This window comes from Salmo salar, chromosome 15 (genome assembly GCF_965601325.2).
Source record: "Salmo salar chromosome 15, fSalSal1, whole genome shotgun sequence".
In the NCBI taxonomy this organism is placed as follows: domain Eukaryota; kingdom Metazoa; phylum Chordata; class Actinopteri; order Salmoniformes; family Salmonidae; genus Salmo; species Salmo salar.
The window spans coordinates 107,466,073-107,489,185 of record NC_138305.1 but is presented as its reverse complement, the minus strand read 5'-3'; the positions used below and the strand labels follow the sequence as shown (position 1 = coordinate 107,489,185).

Here is a 23,113-nt window from a genome sequence, read left to right as displayed (position 1 = left end):
GTTTTGTCTGTTTAGGTCTGCACCTGTTTTTTGTTAGTCAATTAGTGGGGTATTTAGTTTGTCTGTTTCGTTCGGGATTGTTGATTGTCATGTATTTTGTGATAGCTGGGAATATTTTGTATGTTTCCCAGTTACGCTGCGTTATTATAGGCATTAGGGTTGCCGGGCTGCGCCCCGTCTTTTTGGATCTTTGGAGTTGTCCTCCTGCCTTATTGTTGTGCACCCTACCTTGTTGCGGCGTTTTTCTATTTTTATTATTAAACATACGTTTAACGGACTTCAGTCTCCTGCGCCTGACTTCACCCCTCCTGCTATCCAAGTGTATATTTTTACATTTTACATTTTAGTCATTTAGCAGACGCTCTTATCCAGAGCGACTTACAGCAGTGAAATGCATACATTTCATTTCATGCAATTTTTTTTATTTATATTTTTTGGGCCTGACCCCCTATGGGAATCGAACCCACAACCCTGGTGTTGCACACACCATGCTGGTGTTGCAAACACCACGCTCTACCAACCGAGCCACAGGGAAGGCCATTGTATATTGTGACAATTCCTGAATCCTAGTTAAACTTGACTTTGCCAGTAAAATCAATACTTTCAATTGACACAACTGACCACCAAATACACATCCACAACCCCTACCTCAAATGCTTCACCTCCTAAGATGCTGCTTTAGCAATAAACCAAAAAGTTATCTATTTGAGGAGCGTTTCCCAAGTGTGTGATAATGCAAAAATGAGATTTTCTTGTGTTTTATAAATATTTACACTCTATGAGGTTGGAATAATCCTGTGAAATCGTGAAAATTATGATAATGCCCTTTTGATAAGAGCTGTTTGAAAAGACCACCTGAAATGTCTGCCTGTTTTGGTGGGATGGAGTTTTGGCCTGCCTGGTGACATCAGTTAGACCAATGAGAAAGAGTTCCAAACCTCTCTGCCAATAACGGCTAGTTTCAGTTTTCCCCTCCCCACTCAGACCACTCCCAGGGAGTCCCAGCAAAACACACACATGTATGCAGGCAGGCAGGCAGGCAGGCAGGCAGGCAGGCACGCACACACACACACACACACACACAGACTTGTATAACAATTGCCATAAACAATAAAAACAAACAGATTCGTTAAGCTTCAATCCCCAAGGCCTTAGCAGTCTACTTCAAAACAATTCCTTCTAATGCCAACTCCTTTCACGGGTACATCCCAAATAGCACCCTATTCCCTTCACAGCGCACTATTTCTGGTCAAGAGTAGTGTACTAAATAGGGAATAGGATGCCATTTGGGACGGGACCACAGAAAGTCATGGTTCATTGAGTCTCTCTGGGTCTACGTGTCTTATTACTGCTCATGTTTATTCAAACGGTTCATACTGTTGATCATGTTTATTCATACGGTTCATACTGTTGATCGTGTTTATTCATACGGTTCATACTGTTGATCGTGTTTATTCATACGGTTCATACTGTTGATCATGTTTATTCATACGGTTCATACTGTTGATCATGTTTATTCATACGGTTCATACTGTTGATCGTGTTTATTCATACGGTTCATACTGTTGATCGTGTTTATTCATACGGTTCATACTGTTGATCGTGTTTATTCATACGGTTCATACTGTTGATCGTGTTTATTCATACGGTTCATACTGTTGATATTTATGAGGTTTACAGGCAATACACAGAGAGCGTAGCATTAATGAAACAGGAGAAATAGTAACTGGATCTCAGAAAGGTAATCTGGAGGGTAATAAAGGTCCCTAATTCATAATTAAGCAACCAATCAATCAACCCATCATCAAACAACCAATCAATCAATCAATCAATCAATCAATTAGTCAATCAATCAATACATCATCAAGCAACCAATCAATCAATCAGTAGCACAGACAGGAACAGAATGACTATAGCACAGACAGGAACAGACAGGAACAGAATGACAGTAGCACAGACAGGAACAGAATGACTATAGCACAGACAGGAACAGAATGACTGTAGCACAGACAGGAACAGAATGACAGTAGCACAGACAGGAACAGAATGACAGTAGCACAGACAGGAACAGAATGACTGTAGCACAGACAGGAACAGACAGGAACAGAATGACAGTAGCACAGACAGGAACAGAATGACAGTAGCACAGACAGGAACAGAATGACAGTAGCACAGACAGGAACAGAATGACTATAGCACAGACAGGAACAGAATGACAGTAGCACAGACAGGAACAGAATGACAGTAGCACAGACAGGAACAGAATGACAGTAGCACAGACAGGAACAGAATGACTATAGCACAGACAGGAACAGAATGATTGTAGCACAGACAGGAACAGAATGACTGTAGCACAGACAGGAACAGAATGACTATAGCACAGACAGGAACAGAATGACTGTAACACAGACAGGAACAGAATGACTGTAGCACAGACAGGAACAGACAGGAACAGAATGACAGTAGCGCAGACAGGAACAGAATGACAGTAGCACAGACAGGAACAGAATGACAGTAGCACAGACAGGAACAGAATGACTATAGCACAGACAGGAACAGAATGACAGTAGCACAGACAGGAACAGAATGACAGTAGCACAGACAGGAACAGAATGACTATAGCACAGACAGGAACAGAATGATTGTAGCACAGACAGGAACAGAATGACTGTAGCACAGACAGGAACAGAATGACTATAGCACAGACAGGAACAGAATGACTGTAGCACAGACAGGAACAGAGTGACTGTAGCACAGACAGGAACAGAATGACAGTAGCACAGACAGGAACAGAATGACTGTAGCACAGACAGGAACAGAATGACTGTAGCACAGACAGGAACAGAATGACAGTAGCACTGACAGGAACAGAATGACAGTAGCACAGACAGGAACAGAATGACTGTAGCACAGACAGGAACAGACAGGAACAGAATGACAGTAGCACAGACAGGAACAGAATGACTATAGCACAGACAGGAACAGAATGACTGTAGCACAGACAGGAACAGAATGACAGTAGCACAGACAGGAACAGAATGACTGTAGCACAGACAGGAACAGAATGACTGTAGCACAGACAGGAACAGACAGGAATAGAATGACTATAGCACAGACAGGAACAGACACTATGCAGAACGGACACTCAACCACATTGGGTAATAGTACCACAATACTGTCAGTAGTACACTGGTAAAACATAGCAATACACAACTGAACAATCTATACAAAAGGCTTGGAAGGTCTAACGCTGGCAATTCGACTATGAATGAAATTGAACCATATCAATACTAACTAATATATTTATGTGAATTCAATTACCATGTATGTGTGCCAAATGGTACCCTAATCCCTACATAGTGCACTACGATTGACCAGAGCTCTATGGGCTATATAGGGAATAAGGTGCCATTTATGACGCAGTCCATCTCCTGTAGAGATTAAATTGGTCCATTGTTCCCTTTGGTATTGATGCTCTCTCAATCCACCTGATGTTCCAACAATGTGAGAGGGAGAGGAATGACTGTCTGATGAGTGAGACTTCCTTCTCTCTTCCACACAATGTAAACCGTCCCTGGTACCGATATCTGGCTACTGTCAGAGACATGCAGCTACTGTTACTGTAAACCGCCCCTGGTACCGATATCTGGCTACTGTCAGAGACATGCAGCTACTGTTACTGTAAACCGTCCCTGGTACCGATATCTGGCTACTGTCAGAGACATGCAGCTACTGTTACTGTAAACCGTCCCTGGTACCGATATCTGGCTACAGTCAGAGACATGCAGCTACTGTTACTGTAAACCGTCCCTGGTACCGATATCTGGCTACTGTCAGAGACACACAGCTACTGTTACTGTAAACCGTCCCTGGTACCGATATCTGGCTACTGTCAGAGACATGCAGCTACTGTTACTGTAAACCGTCCCTGGTACCGATATCTGGCTACTGTCAGAGACATGCAGCTACTGTTACTGTAAACCGTCCCTGGTACCGATATCTGGCTACTGTCAGAGACACACAGCTACTGTTACTGTAAACCGTCCCTGGTACCGATATCTGGCTACTGTCAGAGACACACAGCTACTGTTACTGTAAACCGCCCCTGGTACCGATATCTGGCTACTGTCAGAGACACACAGCTACTGTTACTGTAAACCGTCCCTGGTACCGATATCTGGCTACAGTCAGAGACATGCAGCTACTGTTACTGTAAACCGTCCCTGGTACCGATATCTGGCTACAGTCAGAGACATGCAGCTACTGTTACTGTAAACCGCCCCTGGTACCGATATCTGGCTACAGTCAGAGGAATACAGCTACTGTTACTGTAAACCGTCCCCTGGTACCGATATCTGGCTACTGTCAGAGACATGCAGCTACTGTTACTGTAAATGATTCATCCATCCAGTACAATACATTCAGAGAGGCACAGGCACAATGTTCATATCAAAAGATGATGCATATGGGGGAAAAGAAGGCTTTTGGATATCGCAGATTCACAACAATGATCTGTTTCACTGAAATATTGACGAGGCTGGAATACTGAGGAACGTGAACCTTGCTTGGTTAATAAACAAGACTTCACTCTGTCTTTAACCAGGCTAGAACGAACCATAGCCACTGCAACAAACCTTGTGTTTCATTACATGATCAAAGCAAATACATGTAGCTTGACTTGAGACACACAAACTACTTGTCTGAGTGGCAGTGACTGCTACCAAATGTAACTACAGGACAGCCCCATAATGACAAATATACACAATGATAACAAACAAATCCAGACTGAATCAACGGGGTCACTCTGTTGGGCCGAGAGAATGGAGTGTAGGAGGGATAAGCCCTGTCTGCACACACACAGGGAAACACACACAGGGAAACACACATACAGGGAAACACACACACAGGGAAACACACACACAGGGAAACACACACAGGGAAACACACACACGGGAAACACACACAGGGCACCCGGGCCCCGGGAAACACACACAGGGAAACACACACAGGGAAACACACATCGGGACACCCGGGAAACACACACAGGGCACCCGGGAAACACACACAGGGAAACACACACAGGGAAACACATACACAGGGGAAACACACACAGGGCACACGGGAAACACACACAGGGAAACACACACAGGGAAACATACACAGGGAAACACACACAGGGAAACACACACAGGGAAACACACACAGGGAAACACACACAAGGAAACACACACACGGACTCATGCTCGCACACACGCACACACCCACGCACGCACAAGCAATCACGCACCCCCCCCCCCCCCCACGCACACACATACACACACAAACACAAACACAGTGAGGCAGAGGGAAGCCTTATCAAACTATGTAATTAGCATTCAGACATCAGTAGCCCTGTCGCTGTCGTGACAAAGGCGCTCAAGATATTGTAATCAGTTCGTTTTGTTTTGGCTAAGACATGGACAGTGCTGGACGTCTCGTCTGCTTGAAAACCAGGTTAATTTGGGCTCAACAGCCAGCCACACTAGAAAGAGCCTGAATACAATTTGCATTTATGAATTAAATTTGAAGACAGAGATAGTACCTCCCCGTTTCACTCTGTTTCAAAACACTTTCCTCCTATTGAACATTACCCAGCTCTCTCCTGTCGTTAGGGTCATAGCATGCTAGCTACAACATGATGATGTATATTAATGGAATATAGCATGCTAGCTACAACATGATGATGTATATTAATGGAATATAGCATGCTAGCTACAACATGATGATGTATATTAATGGAATATAGCATGCTAGCTACAACATGATGATGTATATTAATGGAATATAGCATGCTAGCTACAACATGATGATGTATATTAATGGAATATAGCATGCTAGCTACAACATGATGATGTATATTAATGGAATATAGCATGCTAGCTATAACATGATGATGTATATTAATGGAATATAGCATGCTAGCTTCAACATGATGATGTATATTAACGGAATATAGCATGCTAGCTATAACATGATGATGTATATTAATGGAATATAGCATGCTAGCTACAACATGATGATGTATATTAATGGAATATAGCATGCTAGCTACAACATGATGATGTATATTAATGGAATATAGCATGCTAGCTACAACATGATGATGTATATTAATGGAATATAGCATGCTAGCTACAACATGATGATGTATATTAATGGAATATAGCATGCTAGCTATAACATGATGATGTATATTAATGGAATATAGCATGCTAGCTTCAACATGATGATGTATATTAACGGAATATAGCATGCTAGCTATAACATGATGATGTATATTAATGGAATATAGCATGCTAGCTACAACATGATGATGTATATTAATGGAATATAGCATGCTAGCTACAACATGATGATGTATATTAATGGAATATAGCATGCTAGCTATAACATGATGATGTATATTAATGGAATATAGCATGCTAGCTACAACATGATGATGTATATTAATGGAATATAGCATGCTAGCTTCAACATGATGATGTATATTAATGGAATATAGCATGCTAGCTACAACATGATGATGTATATTAATGGAATATAGCATGCTAGCTATAACATGATGATGTATATTAATGGAATATAGCATGCTAGCTATAACATGATGATGTATATTAATGGAATATAGCATGCTAGCTACAACATGATGATGTATATTAATGGAATATAGCATGCTAGCTACAACATGATGATGTATATTAATGAACCTGGGCTAGCAGATGGAGACGGGTGGTTCTATAATGAGCTGTCCTAATGACTGACTGTGTTTACCTACTATTCAAGCCATTCACTGTGACAGGGACCAGCGTGATGAGCCATTCACTGTGACAGGTCTCAGACGATCCCGCAGGTGAAGAAGCTGGACTTAGAGATCCTGGGCTGTCATGGTTACATGTGGTCTGCGGTTGTGAGGTCGGTTGGACGTACTGCCAAATTCTCAAAAATGATTTTTGGAGGCGGATTATGGTAGAGAAATTAACATTAATGTCTCTGGTAACAGTACTGGTGGACGTTCCTGCAGTCAGCATGCCTATTCCACACTTCCTCAAAACTTGAGACATCTGTAGCATTGTGTTGTCTAACAAAACTGCACATTTTAGAGTGGCCTTTTATTGTCCCCAGCACAAGGTGCAACTGTGTAATGATCATGCTGTCAGGTGGATAGATTATTTTGGCAAAGGAGAAATGCTCACTAAAAGGATGGAAACAAATTTGTGCACAACTTTTTAGAGAAACAAGCTTTCTGTGCTTATGGAACATTTTATTTCAGCTCATGAAACACAGGGGCCAACGCTCTACATGTTGCGTTTATATATATATATATATATATTTTTTTTTTCAGTATAATATCTCACCTCTTAGTGACTGCCTCTTAAAACATAGCAACATTTGTTTTTTTAAATACCACTGTTTCTTCTTCCTAACGATGATTATAATTCTCCATGTTAGATCATATGAACGCATGGCTTAACAAGGGTGTAGTCTTCGTACAGTAGTTGACCTATTCATAATTAAATCAAGTATCAAGTGAACCACAATGATCTTCTATTCCACTATTGTGCTCTGTTGCTATCTCATTATCACTAAATAACTATCTGACCTAACTATGAGGGAGTAGAATAGAAGTCACATTTCCTGGTTCCCACTCTGTCTGGTCTGTGGGCTGTAAGGTGACGCTTGTTGATAACATGTTGCTCCTCTTCAGTTTGACTCACTGGTAACGATTATTCATGACCTGCTGGTAGCAAACGTAATAGAGAGTTTGGCCAACTCTGAAGACGTCTCTCTCTCTCTCTCTCTCTCTCTCTCTCTCTCTCTCTCTCTCTCTCTCTCTCTCTCTCTCTCTCTCTCTCTCTCTCTCTCTCTCTCTCTCTCTCTCTCTCTCTCTCTCTCTCTCTCTCTCTCTCTCTCTCTCTCTCTGTCTCTGTCTCTGTCTCCCTGTCTGTCGGCCTGTCTGTCTCCCTGTCTGTCGGCCTGTCTGTCGGCCTGTCTGTCTCCCTGTCTGTCTCCCTGTCTGTCTCCCTGTCTGTCGGCCTGTCTGTCGGCCTGTCTGTCGGCCTGTCTGTCTCCCTGTCTGTCTCCCTGTCTGTCTCCCTGTCTGTCGGCCTGTCTGTCGGCCTGTCTGTCGGCCTGTCTGTCTCCCTGTCTGTCTCCCTGTCTGTTGGCCTGTCTGTCGGCCTGTCTGTCGGCCTGTCTGTCTCCCTGTCTGTCTCCCTGTCTGTCGGCCTGTCTGTCGGCCTGTCTGTCGGCCTGTCTGTCTCCCTGTCTGTCTCCCTGTCTGTCTCCCTGTCTGTCTCCCTGTCTGTCGGCCTGTCTGTCGGCCTGTCTGTCTCCCTGTCTGTCTCCCTGTCTGTCGGCCTGTCTGTCGGCCTGTCTGTCGGCCTGTCTGTCTCCCTGTCTGTCTCCCTGTCTGTCGGCCTGTCTGTCGGCCTGTCTGTCGGCCTGTCTGTCTCCCTGTCTGTCTCCCTGTCTGTCGGCCTGTCTGTCGGCCTGTCTGTCGGCCTGTCTGTCTCCCTGTCTGTCTCCCTGTCTGTCGGCCTGTCTGTCGGCCTGTCTGTCGGCCTGTCTGTCTCCCTGTCTGTCTCCCTGTCTGTCTCCCTGTCTGTCTCCCTGTCTGTCGGCCTGTCTGTCGGCCTGTCTGTCTCCCTGTCTGTCTCCCTGTCTGTCTCCCTGTCTGTCTCCCTGTCTGTCGGCCTGTCTGTCGGCCTGTCTGTCGGGGTGGAGGGGTATATACATAGAAATAGAATTACTAGAACAGACATTCCCATCCAAGTCAATGTTCTATGATGGGTGGACTGACGGCCATATTGAATGTACCCATGTCAGGAAGTAATATAAAGTCATTCCATTTCTATGGGAATAGCTATCGTGTGTACGTACTAATGTCTACAGAAGACGCTCACGCTAGTCTACTCTTATCAGTAAATAGAAATATGAGTCAGTCTACAAGGCTCATGTTCATGACTTGATTATGTCATATGTATGAACTGTTTTATTTCCCCAAACGTGTTCATTTCTATTTTATATCCTTTCTTTAAATGTTTAAAATGGTGCACGTCTCATATTCTCTGTATCTCCACCAGTCAATGTCTTCCTGAGTACTGATACTGTCCAAACATGATATCCTCTTCCACCATTACTGTATCACAGGAAGGAATAGTCTCCTCTTACACTACTCTGTCAGGATTTCACAGTATGTACTGTATATTTAAGTGCTACAAATAAAATGCTGGAACAGTCCTGACTATTGTCAATTGTCCTTGTTGATACAAAGGCCATGTGTTTAACACTCCCCTGAAGCTTCTCATTGGTCAGTTTGGGGAGCTGTGATTGGCTTTCTGTCCAAGTTCCCTCCTCCAGGAAGTATTCACAGTTTCATCCAATCACACCACATACATCACTGATCCATCCAATCACATCACAGCGTACACCGAGCTCTCCGGTCCATACCATCTCAGACTACTATGGGGGTGTCAGAGAAGACCAAACTAATAGACTCAGCTACAGACTTCTTCCTCCTTCCATTCCCCAATAACCCTCCCTCCTCATCCATCTCTCCCTGGTCCCCCTCCATATCGCTGGGGTTCACCTTCCCGTTCTGCCCAAGCTCCTTGGGGTCGATGAAGGCCACGTGCCTTGGGTCAGTGTTGTTGGCCAGGTCTTCATGGCTGAGCATGGAGGAGTGGAAGGAATCCTGGTGGTTGTTCTTGGGGCAGCAGAAGCATCGGCAGGGGGTCAGGTACAGGTAGATGAACACTAGGACCACACTGGTCACGCAGCCCACCAGGGTGGTGTAGGCCGTGTTCAGGTTCTCGCCATGTCCCTTCTCCGTGAAGTTATGTACCTTTGGGAATTGATAGGAATTAAGTTTAATTTAATTTAGATATTGCAGACGCTCTAAATTGAATTGTATAGAATAGATTTGAATTTAATTGAATTTACACTGGCAAGAAAAAGTATGTGAACCCTTTGGAATTACCTGGATTTCTGCATAAATTGGTCATAAAATCTGATCTGATCTTCATCTAGGTCACAACAATGGACAAACACAGTCTGCTTAAACTAATAACACACAAACAATAATACGTTTTCATGTCTTTATTGAACACACCAGGTAAACATTCACAGTGCAGGGTGGAAAAAGTATGTGAACCCTTGGATTTAATAACTGGTTGACCCTCCTTTGGCAGCAATAACCTCAACCAAATGCTTTCTGTAGTTGTGGATCAGACCTGCACAACGGTCAGGAGGAATTTTGGACCATTCCTCTTTACAAAACTGTTTCAGTTCAGCACTATTCTTGGGATGTCTGGTGTGAACTGCTCTCTTGAGGTCATGCCACAGCATCTCAATCAGGTTGAGATCAGGACTCTGACTGGGCCACTCGAGAAGGCGTATTTTCTTCTGTTGAAGCCATTCTGTTGTTGATTTACTTCTATGTTTTGGGTCGTTGTCCTGTTGCATCACCCAACTTCTGTTGAGCTTCAACTGGTGGACAGATAGCCTTACATTCTCCTGCAAAGTGTCTTGATAAACTTGGGAATTCATTTTTCCGTCGAGGATAGCAAGCTGTCCAGGCCCTGAGGCAGCAAAGCAGCCCCAAACTATGATGCTCCCTCCACCATACTTTACAGTTGGGATGAGGTTTTGATGTTGGTGTGCTATGCCTTTTTTTCTCTCCACATAGTGTTGTGTTCCTTCCAAACAACTCAACTGTAGTTTCATCTGTCCACAGAATATTTTGCCAGTAGCGCTGTGGGACATCCAGGTGCTCTTTTGCAAACTTCAGATGTGCAGCAATGTTTTTTTGGGACAGCAGTGGCTTCTTCCATGGTGTCCTCCCATGAACACTATTATTGTTTAGTGTTTTACGTATTGTAGACTCGTCAACAGAGATGTTAGCATCTTCCAGAGATTTCTACAAGTCTTTAGCTGACACTCTAGGTTTCTTCTTAACCTCATTGAACATTCTGTGCTGTGCTCTTGCAGTCATCTTTGCAGGACGGCCACTCTTAGGGAGAGTAGCAACAGTGCTGAACTTTCTCCATTTATAGACAATTTGTCTTACCGTGGACTGATGAACATCAAGACTTTTAGAGATACTTTTGTAACCCTTCCAGCTTTATGCAAGTCAACAATTCTTGATCTTAGGTCTTCTGAGATCTCTTTTGTTCGAGGCATGGTTCACATCAGGCAATGCTTCTTATGAATAGCAAACTTACATTTTGTGAGTGTTTTTTTATAGGGCAAGGCATCTCTAACCAACATCTCCAATCTCGTCTCATTGATTGGACTCCAGGTTAGCTGACTCCTGACTCCAATTATCTTTTGGAGAAGTCATTAGGCTTGGGGTTCACATACATTTTACAACCTACACTGTGAATGTTTAAATGATGTATTCAACATAGACAAGAAAAACACAATAATTTGTGTGTTATTAGTTTAAGCACACTATGTTTGTCTATTGTTGTGACTTAGATGAAGATCAGATCAAATTTGATGACCAATTTATGAGGAAATCCAGGTAATTCCAAAGGGTACACATTACTGTTTCTTACCACTGTACCTTTATCGATCCCCAAGGGGAAATAAAGATGTCACAGGATTACTGTACGTACAACATCACAACACACAGCGAACACATTACAGAACCGTAAACACCTTGAGCAGCACGTAGATCGTCTCGTTGAGGGCTTCGCTCACAGCGTAGCACGTATACGTCCCCGAGTCGTCCGGCTTCACCGGGCCGATCTGGAGACTACCGTCAGGAAGTACCTTGGCTGTCTGATTAAGCCCTTCCGTCACCACTACATCACCAGGCATCACCCAGGTCTTAGACAGATCCCTGTGTTTAGTATCACAGCGCAATATCAGCGTCTGTTCCAGCCAAGCTTCCTCGTCCGCCTCGTAGAACGTACTACAGTTCATATAGTCTCTGTTGAGGTCGAAGACCCCCACCCTGCTTTTCTGGGGCCCGGGGAGATAGCAGCTGTACTCATCTTTAAAGTCCAGGGCTGAGTTGAGCCGGAGGATGTGCCAGTGGGCCAGGAGACTATAAAGGCTACAGTCACAGATCAGAGGGTTGTTGTGGAAGTAGAGGCCATTCTTTATCCAGGCAGGCAGCACCTGCAGCTCCTCGATGGGGGGGACCTGATAATACAGACATTATGACAAACAATAATAATAATAACATAGACATTTGTAATGCATGGGGGACCTAATAATAATAATATATTTTATTTGCACAGCACACTTTAGAATTCAGGTAAATCTCAAGGTGTTTCACACCTCACAGGTACATAAATAAAATCCTAAAGTCATAACAGGAATAAAATCCTAAAGTCATAACAGGAATAAAATCCTAAAGTCATAACAGGAATAAAATCCTAAAGTCATAACAGGAATAACATCCTAAAGTCATAACAGGAATAACATCCTAAAGTCATAACAGGAATAACATCCTAAAGTCATAACAGGAATAACATCCTAAAGTCATAACAGGAATAACATCCTAAAGTCATAACAGGAATAAAATCCTAAAGTCATAACAGGAATAACATCCTAAAGTCATAACAGGAATAACATCCTAAAGTCATAACAGGAATAACATCCTAAAGTCATAACAGGAATAACATCCTAAAGTCATAACAGGAATAACATCCTAAAGTCATAACAGGAATAACATCCTAAAGTCATAACAGGAATAACATCCTAAAGTCATAACAGGAATAACATCCTAAAGTCATAACAGGAATAAAATCCTAAAGTCATAACAGGAATAAAATCCTAAAGTCATAACAGGAATAACATCCTAAAGTCATAACAGGAATAACATCCTAAAGTCATAACAGGAATAACATCCTAAAGTCATAACAGGAATAAAATCCTAAAGTCATAACAGGAATAACATCCTAAAGTCATAACAGGAATAAAATCCTAAAGTCATAACAGGAATAAAATCCTAAAGTCATAACAGGAATAAAATCCTAAAGTCATAACAGGAATAACATCCTAAAGTCATAACAGGAATAAAATCCTAAAGTCATAACAGGAATAAAATCCTAAAGTCATAACAGGAATAAAATCCTAAAGTCATAACAGGAATAACATCCTAAAGTCATAACAGGAATAACATCCTAAAGTCATAACAGGAATAACATCCTAAAGTCATAACAGGAATAAAATCCTAAAGTCATAACAGGAATAAAATCCTAAAGTCATAACAGGAATAACATCCTAAAGTCATAACAGGAATAACATCCTAAAGTCATAACAGGAATAACATCCTAAAGTCATAACAGGAATAAAATCCTAAAGTCATAACAGGAATAACATCCTAAAGTCATAACAGGAATAACATCCTAAAGTCATAACAGGAATAACATCCTAAAGTCATAACAGGAATAACATCCTAAAGTCATAACAGGAATAACATCCTAAAGTCATAACAGGAATAACATCCTAAAGTCATAACAGGAATAACATCCTAAAGTCATAACAGGAATAAAATCCTAAAGTCATAACAGGAATAACATCCTAAAGTCATAACAGGAATAACATCCTAAAGTCATAACAGGAATAACATCCTAAAGTCATAACAGGAATAACATCCTAAAGTCATAACAGGAATAAAATCCTAAAGTCATAACAGGAATAACATCCTAAAGTCATAACAGGAATAACATCCTAAAGTCATAACAGGAATAACATCCTAAAGTCATAACAGGAATAACATCCTAAAGTCATAACAGGAATAACATCCTAAAGTCATAACAGGAATAAAATCCTAAAGTCATAACAGGAATAACATCCTAAAGTCATAACAGGAATAACATCCTAAGGTCATAATAGTGCTGTAGTAACACACACTGCAGTCTGCAAGGTCAACATCATGGTTAGGTCAAGTAAACACAATAAAGGTATAAAAAACATTATAGACGCACGCACGCACGCACAGACAGACAGACAGACAGACAGACAGACAGACAGACAGACAGACAGACAGACAGACAGTCTTATACCTTGATCCTGTTGGAGGAGATGTCCATCAGGCTGAGTTTCTCCAGGCGGGTCTTGTCTTTGACCAGTTCCAGGGGGAAGCGTGAGATCTTGTTCTGGGACAGGTAGAGTTTCTGCAGGCTGTGGAGACCCTGGAAGGCTGAGCGGTCAATCTGAGATATACGGTTGTTGTACAGCAACAGCACCTGGGAATATGGAGAAATGAACCATGTGTGTTTTAAACCTGAATTGTGTAGTTGCTTGCAAATACCAGTTAATGTGTGTGGCGTTATAATAATGAAACAGTAAAAGCAAGTGAAATAGATAATTAACTAAAGTGAAATAAACAATCAAAAATGAACAGTAAACATTACACTCACAAGTTTCAAAGGAATAGAAACATTTTAAATGTCATATTATGTCTACATACAGTGTTATAATTATGTGCAAATAGTTTAAAAAATCTCTCTGTCTCTCTCAATCTCCCCCTCTCTCTGTCTACCTATTTCTCAGTCTCTCTCTAATCCCTCATTTCTTGCTCTCTCTCTCTGTCTCTCTCTAATCTCTCTCTCTCTCTCTCTCTCTCTCTCTCTCTCTCTCTCTGTCTCTCACCTCCAGCTGCCCCAGCGGCTCGAAGATGAACTCGTCCAGCTGTCGCAAGTTGTTGGAGGACAGGTCCAGGTAGCGCAGATGTTTGATGTAGACGAAGGCTTCAGAGGAGAGGAAGTGAAGGCCGTTGTGACTGAGTAGGAGGTTGTGGAGTTTGATGAGTTTCACCGTGGTCCACTCAGCCCTCAGCCGGGAGACGTCGTTGTAGCTGAGGTCCAGGACGGCCGTGTAGAGAGGCAGGCCAGTCGGCACCGTTGTCAGGTTCATCTTGGAACAGCTCACGATATTACTGGCACAGATGCAGGTCTTGTGGCAGTTGAGGGTTGAAGCTACCGCCCCAGACGGGAACCAGAGGAGGGCCAGGTAGAGGAAGAGGTACAAGGCCCATCGAACATGGATCCTCCTCAGGCTGAGAGAAGGAGAGGGAGAGGGCTCCGGCAGGGCGCCTGCCCTACGTGGAGGCAACATACTAGGAGACGGTCGGTGTGTTGTTATTAAAGGAGCAGAACTTCCTGTATTATGGGTCTTTTTCTACACAGCATGGAGCAGCAGCTGGTGGAATCCCAGGCATCGCTTAATTGAGGTCTGAAAGAAAAGCAAACAGACTATTGTTGTTGGAAACAGAGACATGGCTGTTGGACAGGAGAGGATATCGTCATGGTTACATGCCTGATAGAGTGGAAGTATATCCCCTAAAATACATTCAGTCACACACACACAATCACTATGAGAAACAATTATATTTGCATGCGTTCAGATTTTAACAAATATATATATTTTTCATTTGATTAGTTTCTACAGCATTCCATTTGCTCCAAAACAGCATGATAATAATACAGAATGTATCCTACCTTAACGTCAGATCAGATTTAGCCATCCTCAATCATTCTCTGAAATGAAATCCATCCGCTACCAAATCAGACACGTCTGTTTATAATTTGCACTTCGTTTTAGTCCGTACAGTAATAGTCTCTCCAATGTAAGGACAACAAACGGGATGCAGAGAGACAGAGAGGAGAAATTCTTCCTCGCCTATAGTCCAGCTTCAAACAAAACACTCCTCTGCACCCTATCCAAATCTCCATAGAAGATTACGCAAGGATAAAATTATGCAATGATAAAATTATGCAAGGATAAAATTACGCAAGGATAAGATTACGCGAAGATCAAAGAACACATGCCCTTGGACCGGCGTCACTCACCCAACCTGAATTGATGAATGACTGGGATAAATAGGCTATGGGTCCAGGTATGATGTATTTTTTTTAAAGGTACAGATGTCGGATCGTAACGTGATCACTCTTTTGTCGCAGATATTTTTCATGATGCTTCAGGAAATTCAAATGAACCTCATTAGTGGCTGAAAATGAGCAGTTCTCTTTTTATCCATGCGGGGGTAGTCGAGTCTTTGGGATCAGGGCTTAAAGGTAACCACATGTAACATATGGATTTGCATTAGTATACGCGTCAAAAGTCCCAATGCAAAGTTACTCCTCTCTTTTCTATTTTTCTAGTTATTATTATTGAGGACTCAGCAAGCCAGCCTATTCCCTATAATGTAAACTCCAACAGGAATAACTTCAAATGTATAACTTCAAATTAAACCAAATCGTTTGCACTCATAAATACTGGTTTAAATTTGATTTTTTTAGCCAGCTCACAAGCAAATACTTTATGAATTTATTGTTACAAATCAACTTGCAAGGTTGCTAACCAACTAGCCTGCTGACGTTAGATCTACTAGCGTGCTAACATTAACCCTACCAGCCTGCTCACATTACGCATGAGTCAGCCAGTTGCTATCAACACCTAATTTAAAGCATCAATAAACTAAACCACTATTTATTTTTGGAAATAAATAGCGACCTCTAACCAGTTATCAAAGAATGTTAGCTATCTATATTAAGTTATATTAGCCAGCAAGCTAGCCAAAAATGTACCCCTGTAGCCTAATTCACAGAGTTAATGCAGAAAACTTGACAAAACAAAAAGGAGAACAGGTGAGGTACTATGCAATTAGAGCAAGCGGGTACCATTTTCTCTTTGAAGGTATCTGGAAATAAGTTAATACATTTGTAATAACCCAAAAACATAACTATGTTTGTAGTTATAGGTAACCGGTTCGTGACTACAACTAAATAGTCTTTTGACCACTAAAGATGGAGTCATCTCTGATTTTTTAAAAGAGGAAGCTAAATATTTTAAGCAGAAGTTTTTTTTCCATCTTACCCTCTGAATGCCGATAACTGTAAGGATTTCTTTCCAAATAATATTTTTTTTTGAAAACTAACAAACGTACAAATAGATCAGTGCGAAGGCCAAATTACAAAGGAATAACTTTTGGAGGCTATTAAATCCTTTCAGTCTGGAAAACCCACAGGGCTTGATGGCATACTAGTAGATGTATATCAATACTTTTTTATATACTAAAAGCCCCATTGTTGGCTTGTTTTAACTACTCCTATAGAAATGGTAGTCTGTCAGGTACTCAGCAGGAAGGTCTGATTTCTCTATTATTAAAACAAGACAGTGATGGCAAATATAAAGAACCAGTCCATATAAAACAACAGTACATAGTGGCTACTTCTTAAAGAGTTTTGAATTGTAAAGAGGAGTTAAACAAGGGTGTCCGCTGTCACCACATCTATTTGAAATGCTAGCTATTTAAATCCGATAATAACATTAGAGTATTAGAAATCCAAGGCTTAAAAACAAAGGTGTCCATGTATGTCGATGACTCAAGTTTTATATTAAGTCTGCAAGCTAGGTCCCTGCAATGTCTCGGCTGTGATTTGGAATCCCATAGGGCGCCACACAATTGGTCCAGCATCGTCCGGGTCCGGTGTAGGCCGTCATTGAAAATAAGAATTTGTTCTTAACTGACTTGCCTAGTTAAATAAAGGTTATATTTGAAAAAGAAATTGGACTCTCTGGGCTAAAATCTTTACAATATTACGAATTGGATCTTTCAAAAATGTTACTTTTACATTACCCTGTAGTTTACCTATAAAATGGGCTGACGGGGAGTATACAAAATATATAAATGAGCTCTCCACAATGAATTTCAATATAAATCTTGCGCAGGTGTTTGTATGCGTGTACACATGCATATACACACACTTGCATTCAAACGCGCACACGTGCACATACACGGACACATATACACACACACACACACACACACACACACACACACACACACACACACACACACACACACACACACACACACACACACACACACACACACACACACACACACACACACACCGTAAATAGTGCCATACATGCACTCAAACATATTCAGTTGGACTTGCTGGTATGATCTTTGTTGTCCCTGATGTTTTTTCTTTTTGCATTGTTGTTTTCTGTTGTTGCTTTCTGTTGTTGTTTTCTATTTTCTGTTGTTGCTTTCTGTTGTTGTTTTCTATTTTCTGTTGTTGCTTTCTGTTGTTGTTTTCTGTTTTCTGTTGTTGTTTTCTGTTGTTGTTTTCTATTTTCTGTTGTTGCTTTCTGTTGTTGCTTTCTGTTGTTGTTTTCTGTTTTCTGTTGTTGTTTTCTGTTGTTGTTTTCTATTTTCTGTTGTTGTTTTCTATTTTCTGTTGTTGTTTTCTGTTGTTGCTTTCTGTTTTCTGTTGTTGCTTTCTGTTGTTGTTTTCTGTTTTCTGTTGTTGCTTTCTGTTGTTGTTTTCTATTTTCTGTTGTTGCTTTCTGTTGTTGTTTTCTGTTTTCTGTTGTTGTTTTCTATTTTCTGTTGTTGTTTTCTGTTGTTGCTTTCTGTTGTTGTTTTCTATTTTCTGTTGTTGCTTTCTGTTGTTGTTTTCTGTTTTCTGTTGTTGTTTTCTGTTGTTGTTTTCTATTTTCTGTTGTTGTTTTCTGTTGTTGTTTTCTGTTTTCTGTTGTTGTTTTCTATTTTCTGTTGTTGTTTTCTGTTGTTGTTTTCTGATGTCCTGTCGTGTTCTAAAGGATGGGTGATCAATTGTGATCGATTCACTTTCCATAATATGAATCAACTGTGGCCATATGTACAGCTACAGTAGCAAGACTCATGGGTACAGAATGAGCATCTGCATCTTCTGATTGGCTGTGGTGAGAGAGACATATAACGACGAAATGCAAATCACCCCGTCGGTCAATCATTCTCAGGGTGACTGGTGATACCTGCTGTTGCAGTCATACAATCTCTCTGTTTCTTTTTTTAAACTTGTGACCACACAGCAGGACTGAGACGTTATCGCAGACTCACTCTCAAAGCTGATTCCTACCAACAATGCATAAACTCAGATTCTACACCTTATTTAGGATGTACCTACATAGGGACTTCATAACACATACAACACAGTCGTAATTATTACATAAACATTTCTTGTATTGTATACCTAATTTATATCCTGTTAACCTCAGTTAGTATTTATCCTGTGATGATTGGTCCTGTTGATCTCAGTTAGTATTTACCCTGTGATGACTGGTCCTGTTGATCTCAGTTAGTATTTACCCTGTGATGATTGGTCCTGTTGATCTCAGTTAGTATTTACCCTGTGATGACTGGTCCTGTTGACTGGTCCTGTTGATCTCAGTTAGTATTTACCCTGTGATGACTGGTCCTGTTGATCTCAGTTAGTATTTATCCTGTGATGACTGGTCCTGTTGATCTCAGTTAGTATTTACCCTGTGATGACTGGTCCTGTTGATCTCAGTTAGTATTTACCCTGTGATGACTGGTCCTGTTGATCTCAGTTAGTATTTATCCTGTGATGACTGGTCCTGTTGATCTCAGTTAGTATTTACCCTGTGATGACTGGTCCTGTTGATCTCAGTTAGTATTTACCCTGTGATGACTGGTCCTGTTGATCTCAGTTAGTATTTACCCTGTGATGACTGGTCCTGTTGATCTCAGTTAGTATTTACCCTGTGATGACTGGTCCTGTTGATCTCAGTTAGTATTTATCCTGTGATGACTGGCCCTGTTGATCTCAGTTAGTATTTACCCTGTGATGACTGGCCCTGTTGATCTCAGTTAGTATTTATCCTGTGATGACTGGCCCTGTTGATCTCAGTTAGTATTTATCCTGTGATGACTGGTCCTGTTGATCTCAGTTAGTATTTACCCTGTGATGACTGGTCCTGTTGATCTCAGTTAGTATTTACCCTGTGATGACTGGCCCTGTTGATCTCAGTTAGTATTTATCCTGTGATGACTGGTCCTGTTGATCTCAGTTAGTATTTACCCTGTGATGATTGGTCCTGTTGATCTCAGTTAGTATTTATCCTGTGATGACTGGTCCTGTTGATCTCAGTTAGTATTTATCCTGTGATGACTGGTCCTGTTGATCTCAGTTAGTATTTATCCTGTGATGACTGGTCCTGTTGATCTCAGTTAGTATTTATCCTGTGATTACTGGTCCTGTTGACTGGTCCTGTTGATCTCAGTTAGTATTTATCCTGTGATGACTGGTCCTGTTGATCTCAGTTAGTATTTACCCTGTGATGACTGGCCCTGTTGATCTCAGTTAGTATTTATCCTGTGATGACTGGTCCTGTTAACCTCAGTTAGTATTTATCCTGTGATGACTGGTCCTGTTGATCTCAGTTAGTATTTACCCTGTGATGACTGGTCCTGTTGATCTCAGTTAGTATTTATCCTGTGATGACTGGTCCTGTTGATCTCAGTTAGTATTTATCCTGTGATGACTGGTCCTGTTGATCTCAGTTAGTATTTACCCTGTGATGACTGGTCCTGTTGATCTCAGTTAGTATTTACCCTGTGATGACTGGTCCTGTTGATCTCAGTTAGTATTTATCCTGTGATGACTGGTCCTGTTGATCTCAGTTAGTATTTATCCTGTGATGACTGGCCCTGTTGATCTCAGTTAGTATTTATCCTGTGATGACTGGCCCTGTTGATCTCAGTTAGTATTTACCCTGTGATGACTGGCCCTGTTGACTGGTCCTGTTGATCTCAGTTAGTATTTATCCTGTGATGACTGGTCCTGTTGATCTCAGTTAGTATTTATCCTGTGATGACTGGTCCTGTTGATCTCAGTTAGTATTTACCCTGTGATGACTGGTCCTGTTGATCTCAGTTAGTATTTACCCTGTGATGACTGGTCCTGTTGATCTCAGTTAGTATTTACCCTGTGATGACTGGTCCTGTTGATCTCAGTTAGTATTTACCCTGTGATGACTGGTCCTGTTGATCTCAGTTAGTATTTATCCTGTGATGACTGGTCCTGTTGATCTCAGTTAGTATTTACCCTGTGATGACTGGTCCTGTTGATCTCAGTTAGTATTTACCCTGTGATGACTGGTCCTGTTGATCTCAGTTAGTATTTATCCTGTGATGACTGGTCCTGTTGATCTCAGTTAGTATTTATCCTGTGATGACTGGTCCTGTTGATCTCAGTTAGTATTTACCCTGTGATGACTGGTCCTGTTGATCTCAGTTAGTATTTACCCTGTGATGACTGGTCCTGTTGATCTCAGTTAGTATTTACCCTGTGATGACTGGTCCTGTTGATCTCAGTTAGTATTTATCCTGTGATGACTGGTCCTGTTGATCTCAGTTAGTATTTACCCTGTGATGACTGGTCCTGTTGATCTCAGTTAGTATTTACCCTGTGATGATTGGTCCTGTTGATCTCAGTTAGTATTTACCCTGTGATGACTGGCCCTGTTGATCTCAGTTAGTATTTATCCTGTGATGACTGGTCCTGTTGATCTCAGTTAGTATTTACCCTGTGATGACTGGTCCTGTTGATCTCAGTTAGTATTTATCCTGTGATGACTGGTCCTGTTGATCTCAGTTAGTATTTACCCTGTGATGACTGGTCCTGTTGATCTCAGTTAGTATTTATCCTGTGATGACTGGTCCTGTTGATCTCAGTTAGTATTTATCCTGTGTTGACTGGTCCTGTTGATCTCAGTTAGTATTTACCCTGTGATGACTGGTCCTGTTGATCTCAGTTAGTATTTACCCTGTGATGACTGGTCCTGTTGATCTCAGTTAGTATTTATCCTGTGATGACTGGTCCTGTTGATCTCAGTTAGTATTTACCCTGTGATGACTGGCCCTGTTGATCTCAGTTAGTATTTACCCTGTGATGACTGGTCCTGTTGATCTCAGTTAGTATTTATCCTGTGATGACTGGTCCTGTTGATCTCAGTTAGTATTTACCCTGTGATGACTGGTCCTGTTGATCTCAGTTAGTATTTACCCTGTGATGACTGGTCCTGTTGATCTCAGTTAGTATTTACCCTGTGATGACTGGTCCTGTTGATCTCAGTTAGTATTTATCCTGTGATGACTGGTCCTGTTGATCTCAGTTAGTATTTATCCTGTGATGACTGGCCCTGTTGATCTCAGTTAGTATTTATCCTGTGATGACTGGTCCTGTTGATCTCAGTTAGTATTTATCCTGTGATGACTGGTCCTGTTGATCTCAGTTAGTATTTATCCTGTGATGACTGGCCCTGTTGACTGGTCCTGTTGATCTCAGTTAGTATTTATCCTGTGATGACTGGTCCTGTTGATCTCAGTTAGTATTTATCCTGTGATGACTGGCCCTGTTGATCTCAGTTAGTATTTATCCTGTGATGACTGGTCCTGTTGATCTCAGTTAGTATTTATCCTGTGATGACTGGCCCTGTTGATCTCAGTTAGTATTTATCCTGTGATGACTGGTCCTGTTGATCTCAGTTAGTATTTATCCTGTGATGACTGGTCCTGTTGATCTCAGTTAGTATTTATCCTGTGATGACTGGTCCTGTTGATCTCAGTTAGTATTTATCCTGTGATGACTGGTCCTGTTGATCTCAGTTAGTATTTATCCTGTGATGACTGGTCCTGTTGATCTCAGTTAGTATTTATCCTGTGATGACTGGCCCTGTTGATCTCAGTTAGTATTTATCCTGTGATGACTGGTCCTGTTGATCTCAGTTAGTATTTACCCTGTGATGACTGGCCCTGTTGACTGGTCCTGTTGATCTCAGTTAGTATTTATCCTGTGATGACTGGTCCTGTTGATCTCAGTTAGTATTTATCCTGTGATGACTGGTCCTGTTGATCTCAGTTAGTATTTATCCTGTGATGACTGGTCCTGTTGATCTCAGTTAGTATTTACCCTGTGATGACTGGCCCTGTTGATCTCAGTTAGTATTTATCCTGTGATGACTGGTCCTGTTGATCTCAGTTAGTATTTATCCTGTGATGACTGGTCCTGTTGATCTCAGTTAGTATTTATCCTGTGATGACTGGTCCTGTTGATCTCAGTTAGTATTTATCCTGTGATGACTGGTCCTGTTGATCTCAGTTAGTATTTACCCTGTGATGACTGGTCCTGTTGATCTCAGTTAGTATTTATCCTGTGATGATTGGTCCTGTTGATATCAGTTAGTATTTACCCTGTGATGACTGGTCCTGTTGATCTCAGTTAGTATTTATCCTGTGATGATTGGTCCTGTTGATCTC

At 41.5% G+C, this 23,113-nt stretch overlaps 1 protein-coding gene across 1 annotated transcript; it reads right to left on the bottom strand.

The window, feature by feature from the left end:
• Positions 1–7,900: 7,900 nt before the first annotated feature.
• Positions 7,901–16,210, bottom strand: LOC106572863 (amphoterin-induced protein 1-like). The gene is made up of 5 exons (XM_014147405.3): positions 15,498–16,210; positions 14,650–15,231; positions 14,061–14,243; positions 11,701–12,189; positions 7,901–9,883 (listed from the first exon to the last, which is right to left on the bottom strand). Exons 2-5 carry the CDS (start codon positions 15,112–15,114, stop codon positions 9,494–9,496), a joined length of 1,527 nt encoding a protein of 508 aa, XP_014002880.1. The 5' UTR covers positions 15,115–15,231; positions 15,498–16,210; the 3' UTR covers positions 7,901–9,493.
• Between the last annotated feature and the right edge of the window lie 6,903 nt (positions 16,211–23,113).